Source organism: Rhagoletis pomonella, unplaced genomic scaffold (assembly GCF_013731165.1).
Source record: "Rhagoletis pomonella isolate Grant_MI unplaced genomic scaffold, Rhpom_1.0 Rhpom_scaffold_00007, whole genome shotgun sequence".
NCBI classification, from domain to species: Eukaryota; Metazoa; Arthropoda; class Insecta; order Diptera; family Tephritidae; genus Rhagoletis; species Rhagoletis pomonella.
The window spans coordinates 25987160-26000213 of NW_023458561.1; the positions used below are offsets into that span (position 1 = coordinate 25987160).

The 13054-nt window shown below is 35.0% G+C and overlaps 1 protein-coding gene across 1 annotated transcript in view; it reads right to left on the reverse strand.

Annotated features, from left to right (window-relative positions):
* The window catches only part of LOC118743755 (potassium voltage-gated channel subfamily H member 8), an 85035-nt gene that overhangs the window by 42988 nt on the left and 28993 nt on the right, over positions 1–13054 (reverse strand). The window contains exon 6 of the mRNA XM_036476518.1: positions 9392–9596. Coding sequence (XP_036332411.1) covers positions 9392–9596 — 205 coding nt within the window. The remainder of the gene's footprint in view (positions 1–9391; positions 9597–13054) is intronic.

Consider the following 13054-nt stretch of genomic DNA (forward strand, 5'->3'; position numbering starts at 1 on the left):
TGAAACTTACGTTACATATCTATTTTGTCTCAAAACCAATATTAGTACATACAAACATACATCTGCTTTTGCTTAAGGTTACATTTTTTGTCTTTTTTCTATTTAGATCCCTCTACCTCTACCCCTGTTCTGTTTTCCTTTATCTTAATTTTTATCTTTATAGTCTATCGATAGCAAAATCGATAGAAAGCGCCAACAAATATCAATAACAAAGCCGATTAAAATATCGATAACAAAATCGATAAAAATATCCATAATAAAAACGATAAATAACCGATAACAAATCACTTAGAAAACGTTAAAACTATCAATAAAAAATTCAATAACAATATCGATAACAATATCGATAAATAATCGATAACAAAATCGATAAACAATCGATAACAAAATCAATAAACAATCGATAACAGAATAGACAACAAAATCTACAACAGAATCGACAACAAAATCGATAAAAATATTGATAATAAATTCGATAAAAATATCGATAACAAAATCTAGAGCAATATAAAAAACAAATCCAATAACAATACCGATAAGAAATATCGATAACAAAATCGTTAAAAAAATCTATTACAAACTCGATAACACAATCGATGAAAATTTCTGAAGATGTCGATTGCAAAATCGATAACAATATCACTAAAAAATTGGATAAAAATATCGATTATTTTATCGATAAATCCCGAGAATCCAGAAAATCCCTAAAATCCGAAAATACTTCACTGATTGAGTCTCTGTGTCTCCGTCTATATCCTTTTCTCTATAATTGCCTTTATTTTAATCATTCTTCCTCTATCTTCATCTTTACTTTTATCGGTATCCTCAACTTTTTCTTTATATTGAGCTACCTACATATTTCTCTTATATAAGTAAAGTGTTTAAATTTGCCTTGATCTTCATTTTTGTCTTTATCTTTACGCATCTTTGTTTTTGTTTTTGTTATTACCTTTGCCTTTGTCCTTTTCTTTATCTATGTACGTACTCACCTTTGCTTCAATTCCTGTATTGTTTTTTTCTAAGTGTTATTCGTTAATCTTTTATTAGCAAGTTTTTGTTAAATTAAACCCATATGAATATACACAAGAAGTATTTGTTTCAGCCCCAACCATTTCCGCTGCACCATTTCCGTGTGCAATTTCCGTTGAATTTGCCAATTTACTCCCAACCAACCAACCGCCGGTAAAGAAGTTTCACTTCAAAAACCGTTCAAAACGCAACCGGTTAAAAACTAGAAGCAAAGTAATGCACTGCGCGACAATTGCCACGGCCAATGATATCGCCGTGTAAAACTGGACAGTTGAAAGCATTGCTAGTTCTACGCTAGTTCTGAGCTAGTCAGATTTTCTGCAGGGAATACAAGCATTGTTGTTGTTACCCAAACCACAAGCATGGATAGATATACATACACACTATGCCATAGAAAGAAATGTCAACCAGGAAACAGCATCGTCAGCGGATCATGGCAAAGCAACAGCTCAATGTCAGTAAACAACCAAGCATAGAGCTCAATGCAACGGAGAGTAAAGCGGGTTAGATTAAAATGTACGCACATTTGTAATACATATATACAAACAAATATTTGTAGTTGTTTAGTTTTAGTGTATACTGTAACGAGAGGAACTGCTTAGGAACACAAGGAAATTGCTTATAAGTCTCCGCTTCCTGCCAACGCACATAGCCTTATTTGCACTCGTAAATAGGTATGAGCGAGGGCTTGTAAATATGTTTATGCTGTCAATTGATCGATTGTATCCAATGGCAGTAGACAAGCAACCAGCCAGTAAGGATAACTTAAAAAAAATTCAGATGAAATGGGAGAAGAGATACTAAATATTTATGCTGTTGGTTTAATTTAAAATATCCGTGCACATTTTTAGAAAGCTTTACAAAATAAATTTTATAACAAATTTTTTGCTTTTCAAGCTTTATCAGTTTGATAATATAAGACTGCATGAATGCTCATTAGGCATTTAAGATAGGTTGGTACTGAAAATAATATAGTACTGGTACAAATATCGGTCGGAATAACATAATTATTTTTCAATATAAATAAACACCAACAACAATGGAAGGCTTTTAATGTAGGCTACCGACTCCAAGGGCATTTTGGACTGGTAAATATTACTAACTGCGATCTTTTGTTTTAATGCGCAATTTTTTAGCACACAATCGAATATTCGCTACTTAGCTACTTATTTATATACATATGCATGTAGTTAGTTGCTAATGAGAATTTAGTGTTGGTATTGCTAGCATTTTCTGCAAAGTTTACAATTTCATTTTAATTAGTTACTAACCAGCTTATCACTTTTGAGGTGAAACGCCGGTATGTGCCGAAAATGGGCACATCCGGCGAAAGCAGGTAATAAGTAGCAACCACTCATCCATCCAGCCTTGTTACTAAGATTACTTGTAATTGAAAATGTGTCATGGCAGCAAAGTCGATGCGTAAAGTGTGATTGACTTTTAATTAGTTTGCTTAGAGATATGGTATGAACTTTCCTGTGTTATGCATCTGCATTGTTTTTGTATAGACCGCAACCATAACCTTAATATTAGGTGTGACTTAATGGAAATATCAGCAAAATTACACCCACAAGCCATGGAAGGCAATTTGGCCCAAAATATGCGCGTGGCAAGAAATTATCTAACTAAGTTGCTACTTATGAAGTTCTTAGTTGTTTCTCTTGCCGATAATAAAGCAGTTGATAGTGGCCTGTAATTTGAGAAAGTGTGAGAATTTGTTACCATTTAAACTTATAAATAAGCTGAAAGAGTTCGAGCCAGTATAAAGGGGTATTTAGCAAAAAGTTATGTGCAAATCTTGACGAGAGGGCAAACTAAATAAAGGCTGGCTTGGAATGTAACTTAGAGTGATGGTGGCTTTGAATATAGAGCATAATAGTAGTATTAGTTCTACTTTCTTCCCCTGTAGCATTGCCGGAGTTATGCCAACCGGCTCTGCCGATTTAAAAGCAGAGAAGTTGCTTATTACTAGACATCGGAATTCTATGAAATTTGTATATGCAGAAAATATGAAAAAAATATGCAAAATATATGCAAAAGATATGCAAATAATATGCAATCAATACTTATGTTAACGGGGCTTTATATTAAATCAAAGCAAGTTCCTGCAGAAAAATTGTATGTACCAATCCAACTTAAACCCTGCTATTTATTTAGTAAATCCATTAATCTTTTAGTATGTTGTCTACAACATCTATATCTATGTATGTAAATCCTACTAATATTATGAATGTGAAAGTTGGTATGTTTGCATGTTTGTTGGCCCATAACACGGAAATGACTTAACGGATTTGCATGAAATTTTGCTCACAGATAGTAGATGACCTAGGTTGAAAAATAGGCTACCTTTTAAGGGTTGCCACTTGGTAAAAAGTTAAGTTAAATTAATAATTTCAATCAAATATTACAATACAATAAATTTAAGAGAGCTTAATTTCGAAGATAATTTTCAAGAGGGTTGCCACCTGTTTGAAAATTAAATTTTTCACACAGATGGTTTATGACCTGGATTGAAAAATGGGCTACCTCCTTTACCGCATTTCCGATCAGAATCAAATTTGGCACACTTACTACGGATTTCACAAGGATGGTCTTAGACTGAAAGTAATTCCGATAACCCAAGGCCCTTCCCATACAAATAAGTTATATGAAATATTAAAATATGAGTGTTAGGAAATCTTTAGGCTAAACATTAGGATTATTTTTGAAGTGTTTGAAGAGTGTTGCGCCACCTGTTCAAAACTTAAATTCAATTAAAATTATTCAATAAGTTAAATGAATTGTTGCAAATAGGGGTGTCAATCAAAGTGGCTTCAAAAGGTCTTATTTATAACTAAATGTAGAAGCTTTACCACCTATTTGAAAATTCAAATTTATCATAAACTGTGGGATTTAGGTTATTAAAAATATATCACATTCTGGGGCAAACGTATGAGGTTTAAGAAGGATATAGTTTGAAAGTATTTTGAAGAGGGTTAAAAAAAGAAAAAATGTGAAAATGTTTTCCGTTAAGTTAAAGTCTCTTTGTTGAAGTATTGTGGAACGATTTTCCGTCATCCCTTGTCAAATTTGGTTTGGAGACAAACCGGTTTTGGCGTTGTGCTATCTTCAGTATAATTTTCGAAAGAAAGGGATGGCGGAAAATCGTTCTACAATACACCATACTCCTACCCTGTCGGAAACACCAACAACGAAAATGAGAATCTGTTTGTTTATTTTTATTGAAATAAATTACACCTAATGTAACACGCAGAAATTTCATACTCAGCGAAGCGGGTGAAGGAAAACTAGATTACATATACTTTACATGTACATTGTTTCAACAAATCAAAAGACTTTTAATACGAGAGTGGTTCAATAAATCCAAAATTTTATTTCGCATTGCAGTACACTACTAGTACTTTTTCTAAATTTTCTACATTAAATCTTTGCCTTTTATCATTTAAAATTATTTTAAATGATGAAAAAGATCTCTCTACTTCACAAGAAGTGATTGGAGCGAAAATAAATTTGTTCCAAAATTTCTGAAGCAACGATATTGATGTAGAATGATCTTCAGGATTATTTAAAAAATAAGCAAGATTTCGAAGCTCAGAAAAAAAAGAGTTTTTTGCTAAAACCTCAGAAAGTTTCTCTCTTACGGTTTTGCCATAGTTCCCAGGGACATTTTGAAGGGATGCTTCACAGTCCAAAATAATTTTTATGGACTCGTTCAGCCGCATTCCCTTTGTCTCTAATTTTTCGATGCTCTCTGGGATTCTAGCAAAATAACTTTTTATAAAAAGAAGACATCGCAAAATTTGAGGACCTTGAACTGCGTTCTGTGCATTTTTCACACAATCTGCTTCTGGTGGAAACTTTTGAACAATCTGAAAAACAGATATTTAATTACTTTGAAACAGCATTTTTTTTTGGTTATTACCTCTTTAATTTTTTCAAAATTGTTGGCATAAAAGAGAGCTGCGTTTAGCCAAGTACCCCATCGCGTAAGAACTGGATTTGGCGGTAAAGAGCCATTACCCATAACTTCCTTATATATTGAAATTCGGGAAGGTGATTTCAGCAATGTCTTTTTCATAGCGGAAATAAATTCGTTTACTTCTGGAAAAAGTGATCGAATTTTTTCTGCAACTCTGTGAAGGCCATGAGCCAGACACGTCAAATGCTCCAAATTTGGATAAAAAACTGACAGGTGCCTTGCTGCTTTTATCATGTAAGGAGCTGCATCCGAAACCAGCAGCAAAACCTTATCACTGTTTCCTCCACATGGCCAGAGCTTTATTAAGGCGGCGTTCACGAATCGTGCTATAGCATTACTGTCGGGACGATCCAGCTCTTTACTGCACAGCAAATGAGGCGTTGAGGGCTTACATTCTTCAAGTGTCCCTACAACTAAGTTTCCTATGTAGCGGCCAGTTGCATCAGTTGTTTCGTCAACCGAAATCCATATATAATTATTTCCAATGTCTGCCCTTATGGCCTCCATCGTTGCTGTGTAGCACTTATTCAGGTATGTTTTCCTTATTGTTGATTCATTTGGTATTTGTCGCTCGGTATATTTTTGGAGGAATTTTTTCCAACAACTATTTTCCAATACATTCCACGGAATATTCGCTGAAACCATGGCTTGGCACATTTCAAAATTGAAGTCATGCGGATTTGAGTTTCTCTCATTGCCGATATTTTCTACCAAATTTGCTGACGATTGATGAAATTTGGTATTCAAGTGTTGTTGCAGTTGATATTTTCTGGTACAATTAATCTTCAGAATTCATAAATTTAATAATATTAATCAGCTGTAAATTAATTTTACGAATTTCGCAAATTTTGCATTTAAAAAGAGATATGCTTACTTTTTTTTTGCAATATAAACATTCCATAATTGTATCGCTAATTTTGAAGCACCCATTTCCGACTTCTTTCACCCATTTATTTAAATTTAGTTGAGACATTTCTGATAACTACTAATGTGAAGGGATATTAAAAAAAAAAACACACGAAATGCAGATCGCCTGACTTGTCGGATAAGCTCGCTATTCTTACTATTTTCAACTGTTCTACAACGAAACGTTTTCATAATTTTTTGTTTTTTTTGCAAAACAAAAATGCAAAGCCTTTTAGATTATTCCTGGACAGTAGATATACGCATAGAGTTTAAATTTACTCGTAACAAAATGTAACAATAAAAAAAATTATAAAAATTATTTCTATGCCAAAACCAAAAATTTATAATATTCTTATTTTTCGTCTAAAAATTATTGTAAATATCAATTTTGAGTGAATTATCTTCAATAGTTACTAAAATATCGCAGTTTTCGTATTTCTGGAAATTACCGTTATATGGGAAGTGGGCGTGGTTACAGTCCGATTTCGCCCATTTTCAATACCAACCTACCTTGGATTAAGGGAAACCTACTTACCAAATTTCGTCGAGATATCTCAATTTTTGCTCGAGTTATCGTGTACACGGACGGACGGACAGACGGACGGACGGACAGACATGGCTTTATCGACTTCTCTATTCATTCTGAGCATTTATGTATACATTCGTCTATATCTATCTCGATTCGTTTTGGCTGTTACAAACAACCGTTATGTGAACAAAATTAATATACCCTTGTGCACAAGTGCGCTCGGGTATAAAAATATACTTAAGAAAAATATGGAAATATGCAGAAAATATGAAGATATGCAAAAAATATGCAAATATGCAAAAAATATGCAAATATGCAAAAAATATGAAAATATGCAAATATGCATAGGCATAAATCTTCTCCATTTTCAATGCAACGAACTTCTGTCTTGGTCCGGGATCTCTTGTATGCTAAACAAAAATATGCAATTTCATGGAATTCCGATGTCTACTTATTACGTACATGATCTTTCCCCTGCTGACAATCGAATCCAACACCCTACTCTTTATGGGTTCGGAAGAGGTTGGATCTGAAGTGCAGCCCGAGAAGTGAGTTTGGCTAGTACATATCTCCAGGGAGTTTTTGGCTGAGCTTGTCCACACATCATCATAAGGCTTAAAAACATGTGCCACTATCCTGTAAGAAGGGCCTTTATAAAATCCGAGTTGCGTTGCATTTGCAGAGTACCCAGGATATTTCGATGGCTGAGTGGAAGATCGATCTATCTCGGCAGCCAGATCGAAAACGCTCTTTCTCAAAAAACTTTTCAAGAACGCCCTACTTCAGAATTTAATTGAAAAACACCCTATCTCAAAATTCGGTTCAAAAACGCCCTATCTCACTTCAAAATGTATTGAATATATGCTGATATAGGGCATTTTTGAATCGACAGCTGAGATAGGGCGTTTTTGAAGTGAGTTCTGAAATAGGGCGTTCTTGAAAAGTTTTTTTAGATAGAGCCTTTTCGAACTGGCTGCCGAGATAGTTCGATCTTTCACTCAGCCATCGATATACTCGTGATGTGAGTATAAATAAGGCTCTGGAACCCAGGTTTGTGGTTCAGGGAGTTGCTACAGCGATGACCCCTGACAAGTTCCTGTGGAAATTATTTCGCTTAAACATCCAGAAGTTCAGTCCTAGCTGATCGACGTCGGGGTGGGCAGCTGTCTCTGAACAGTCAGCCCTGATGGAGTGACAAACGTGGTCCTGAAGGATATGGACAAGTTAAAGTCCGCCTTGCACGAGGTGGGTCGTTGCTACATCAAGTGGTTCTCCTTCCGGGTACGGCCGGAAATCCTGATGCCAGGTTGCTTCAGGTTCTTGAGTTTCGACCATCGTGTGTTTGACTTTAGAGTTAACCAAGATGTCTTTCGACGCTGAGGGCCGGAAAGGCACCACTTGGCAAGTTTCCGGACTGTCGTAACTACGCCTTTTGGAGAACACCGGCCGGTCATCTTATGATGTTGGCAAGCTGTCCCATCTATAGCGCCATTGTGACCCGAACGCGCGCCAAACGTTAATGGCGAGCTGGGCTTCAATGAATTGCATGGCTATGGATTCCTCGACATAGTGGGTGTGTTAAGGGGGTTTTCGGCAGAGTGTTGGCCACCAGCCTGTGCTGCGGGTTTGGTGAGCCTCCAGGGCCCTATCTGGGATACCGGGATTCAGCCTGATTATCTTGGTATGAACGTTTGTGATATGTATTTAAGGTAGTAAATGTCATGTGAATAGAGTGCTTTGTGCATGTCCAAACCTAGGTCAGCAGTCCTCAGCATTGGTAGCTGCGGTTAGGAGGTCTGACCGAAGACTTAATTCTGGTACCTGTTCGTGTGGTAAGGTCCTTCGGAGAGTATCGTGATGGGTGTGGAATGATGTGGAGTTGCATTGCAACCGGGAGCTGGACCCAAAGTAGGGCAGAGATTTAGATAGGTCTCGAATCCTACCAAAGTGTTAAGTGAGTTTCACTCCGTCTTTTCAATTGGGACTGAAGTGTTTGCATTTGGGGGAGATGACCAATGCATTTATTTGATCCGCTGTGCTTTTGAACGCCGTGTGGTTAGGCCGACGTCGGTCATTGACGATCTGAGCAAATAATCTCAGCCTCATAGCGGTCTTTACCAGGTGCTTTGCAATAAAATATTGCGTTATTGCACCATATGTTTATGCAATTGGGTCTTCATAATTTCGGCATTTCTAAAACTCATTCCGAATCTGTACGAACTAATTAGGTACTGGTAATACAACTACTAAAATGATTTAAATTTTGAGTGATCTGCTTTCCCAACACAGCTCGAATGCATGCAAATTATGGGAGACATTTATGCCATAAAATGCGTTGGAATTTAATAGTGAGTATTCTGCCTTTCTTTGAAAAAATTAAATGTTATGAAATCGTTTAATACCTGCTTACCATTATTCTAAGTATTCGCACCTCTGCAGTGATAAAGGCGATAATCAAATATTAATACGCAAAGTAGCAGCAAGGTTAGTACATATTAAATATTCCACTTTAAGCTCATACGAAATACAAACCTACACTTCGCCAGCAATCCACAACATTATTCAGTCCCGTAGATGCAATAAGAGTACACACACATATACACGTATGTATATATGTATGTATATACAACCTGGACTGTTCACATATGCTTTTCTATAGTATGTAACTATAAATGGATAAGAACAACCGACACTTGCATATACACACAAATGCAAATATGTGTTGCGGTGTGCCAACTTGCTTACTCGGTGCTACTGAGCGTATGAGTAGTTTCCATTTGAAAGCGAAGAGCATGAAATGCAGCAACACATTACGGTGGCTCATATTCATTAAAGTCAAACGCGTACGCATGTGCTTATGTACAACGTGTATACCTATGTTTATATGTATGTGCGTGTAAACATACATGTATACATACAAAAGCATTGCTACTTTCCTGAGCACTTACCTATATCCCAGCCGCTATCATTCATCATGTACTCCTTTTCGGCAATGATATACCAAATGCACGCCAACCAGTGCGCCACCAGCGAGAAGCAAAGCATTAGCAATGTCAATATCATAGCGGTGTATTGTGAGTATCGATCCATTTTTTGCAACAATCGCGCCAGCCGCAACAAGCGTGTCAATTTCACCAAATGAATGTGTGATTCCTGTGGGAAGAAAAAGATGTGCGAACAATTTTAGGAAAAAAGTTGAGTCTACGCATATGCGCTGTGTGCTGAGGGAAATGGCGCAAATTTCTGAAGGAAAAAATATTTATTTTTTGCGGAAAAAAACGGCGGAAGAAACAAAGAAAGGTGATACAAAAAATCAGCAAGTCAATAGACGTTGTTGATTGAAGTGAGGTTTGCAGGAGTTTTTTTTTCACATCAAGTCGCACGATTGAGATATGCCACATTTGACAAATGATGAGAAGGAAGTAGAAATGTACTTCTAAATCCAAAGCTGGCCATTAAATTTGGTGAATTTAAAAACTGAACATAAATTTATGGTTATGAAAACTGGCGATACATTTTTATTCATTAAATAATTGACGATAACTTTATAATGTTATAAAAATTGGACTATAATTTTTGTTAAGTTAAAAACTGATCGTGTAAAATTTAGATAAGAAATGGACGTGAAAAGGTAGATATCGAATTTCTAATCTATGACCACGATTTTATGGACATAGATTTTTGGTCATTTAAAATTTTGTAAAATTAGTGATAGTTTAAAATTGGACATTAAATTTGGTCCATTTAAAAACTGACCATAAATTTATGGTAATATGAAAACTGGAAACTAATTTTTGGTAGTTGGCATAATGTTTTGGTAAAGTTAAAACTGGATACACATTGTTATTCATTAAAAAAACTTACGTATTATTTATGGCCGTGTAAACTCGATATGATATTTTAATAACATAAAAAATTGACATCAATTTTAGACCATTTGAAAACTTCTTAAATTTATGGTAATAAACTAACTGGAATCTAATTTTTGGCCACTTAAAAAATGTATAGCAATGAGTTGTCTTTTAAAACAGTGACATAGCTTTTATTCCTCAAAAATCTAACTTTATATTTATGGTAAATTAGCTGGACATAATTTTTTATTATTGCAAAACTTGAAAAAGAATTATGTCCATTTAAAAGCTGGCCATTATTTAACTTTTCAACTTTTTGTCTATTGAAAAGTTGGCAATGAATTTTGTTAGTTTTAAAACTGGGCACTATTTTTCTGTTATTGGAAAAGTAAACATAAACTGGTGTTTTTTTGCTTGTGAATTGATCATATGTAAATATATAGTAACGTAAACTGGGCATAATTTTTAAGCAAAGCAAAAATTAAAAAAAAAAAGTTTTGTATATTTAAAAACTGACCCTAAATTCATGCTAATGTAAAACTGGACACTCATTTTTGGTTATTTGACAACTGGTTAAGCAAAATATAGGTACAAAAAAGGATGCCATAAGGTAGAGATCGACTTTTTTTTTTAAATACAGTTTAAAGAAAACTTAACAGTAAAAACATACGTATGTATGTACCCTTTTTTAATCCTTTTTCCGAATTTAATATCAACTTCGCAATCGAAAAATTATGGCCAGGTTTAAAATTACCAAGAATTTATAACCAGATTGTTGGTCATTATTAAAATTACCAAAAACTTATGTAAAATTTTTAATTAGGAAAATATTTATGTCCAGATTTACCTTCAAGCCTTTATACAAATCAACATTATTTAATGCAAAAGACTGCCGAAAAACTTGTGGACATAGGGAAAAATTAATAGTTGCAAATTTAATATATGTGTTCGGCTTTTTACACCCACCTCAGATTTTCCATGGCCCAACCATTCATAAATTCAAAAGAAAACAGTTACCCTCTCTTAATCTAAGAATGTTTTCGCCTTCTCAATCAACTGAACTATGTACGCAAAAACAAGGAGAAAGAAATTACTTCCTCCAGCGAATGTTGTCTTTGGCGAAAATAATAAATTGACGAGACTGCTTGCAGCCATAAAACGCACTCAAACAAACTTACGCAAAAAAGCTGGGTAGTGTTTGTGCTTTGATGCTTACCAATAGCTGGATTAGTTCTTGCTATTTAAACCCCTCTGAAAAAAAGTGACAAATACATATGTATGTATGTATGTATGTAGGTATATGTAAGTTGAAGGACACTTAAAAGTAAAAAGTAAAAGAAAAGCAGGAAAAAATATACTTCAAGAAGAAAACTGCGGCAATGAGCGGCAACCAAAATTTACGTTAAGAAAGGTAGTATTGCAGAAAGTCAGGTTGAACTTTATTTATTTTTTTTTTGTTGTTATTTAATTTTGGTTTGTTAAAATTTTCGGTAAAAGAATTAAACGCGTAGCAAGTCATCGTCAATTTTTTTCGACGCACGAAAACAACAATTTAATTTTCTGTGTATGGGCACAGTAAAATAATTATTAATTTCGCATTTCGTTTTACACTTATTTGAAAAAGTAAGCACTAATATGGGGAATTCTTTTACAAATCATCCAACCGTTGCCCATTTTTCTTATGACAAAAAAATTCAGGTTTTCATCGTAAAAATGGTCAAGAAAATTAGAATATTCAAATTAATTTGACCAAATATATATTCTGGGCGTTTCTGAGTTCTTTGGACAAAAATTCCATGTAAGTTTTCAAATTCAAGATGGCGGTCTCATCAGCGGCGGATCCAGCGGGGGGGGTTTTGGGTGTTAAACTACGTGTCAGTCAGTGACGGACGCACGGGGTGTGTTTTAATATGGCGCATATGTATGTATAATATAGCGTCTATGTATTAAAACACCCCCCGTGGGTCCGCCACTGACCGACATTGCACCAAATCATTAAAAATTTTACCGGCCACTTAAAAAACTGTCAGTGAAACCGACAAGTAAAACTACTATCAACATGATATCCTACAACCTTGTCACCCCTTGCTAAGCCACATCTATATACAAACAAGGCTAGGCATTGAACAGTAAAAGATTTTAAATAATGCTTTGTTACCATGAGATCCCATAAAAATCGCGAAATCTAACGCTTTTCAGGAAAAAAATTGTCCAGCTTAATTTTTTCGCAAAAATCACCACCATATTCACCGGCCCTAAACCAAATGAATTTTTCCGTATCGTCCATGCTCAAGGCCAAAGTATCAGCTAAAAAATATGAGACAATCAATGCCTTGAAGATTGCTTTTCGCCGTCAACGAACCACATTCGTACAATGGCTAAAGGTGGCTACATAAAGTGTTTGCACTAACCGATTGATTTTTTAATCAATTAGTTAATTCGTTTAAATTGAATCCGATTACAAATAATCATGATTAATTTTAATCTGATTAAACAGTTAATCGTAACCGCGATCCAAAAAATGTATGTTTTAATCACTAATTCTTAATTTGATTAACTAGGTTTGGTGATGAATTAATTTACGCTGGAATTTTCCCGTGCACACAAGGCCAGTTAATCGGGTATGGCCAAGTCGGTTTTCCTCATCAATCTAAGCAACTTGGTGTGCATTTTCATTAAGATCTATTCCAACAGACGTTTTATAAACTAGGTTTTAATAACCCCCTGCACATGTGCGCTGGGTTGTGAAAGTTTCCAGTT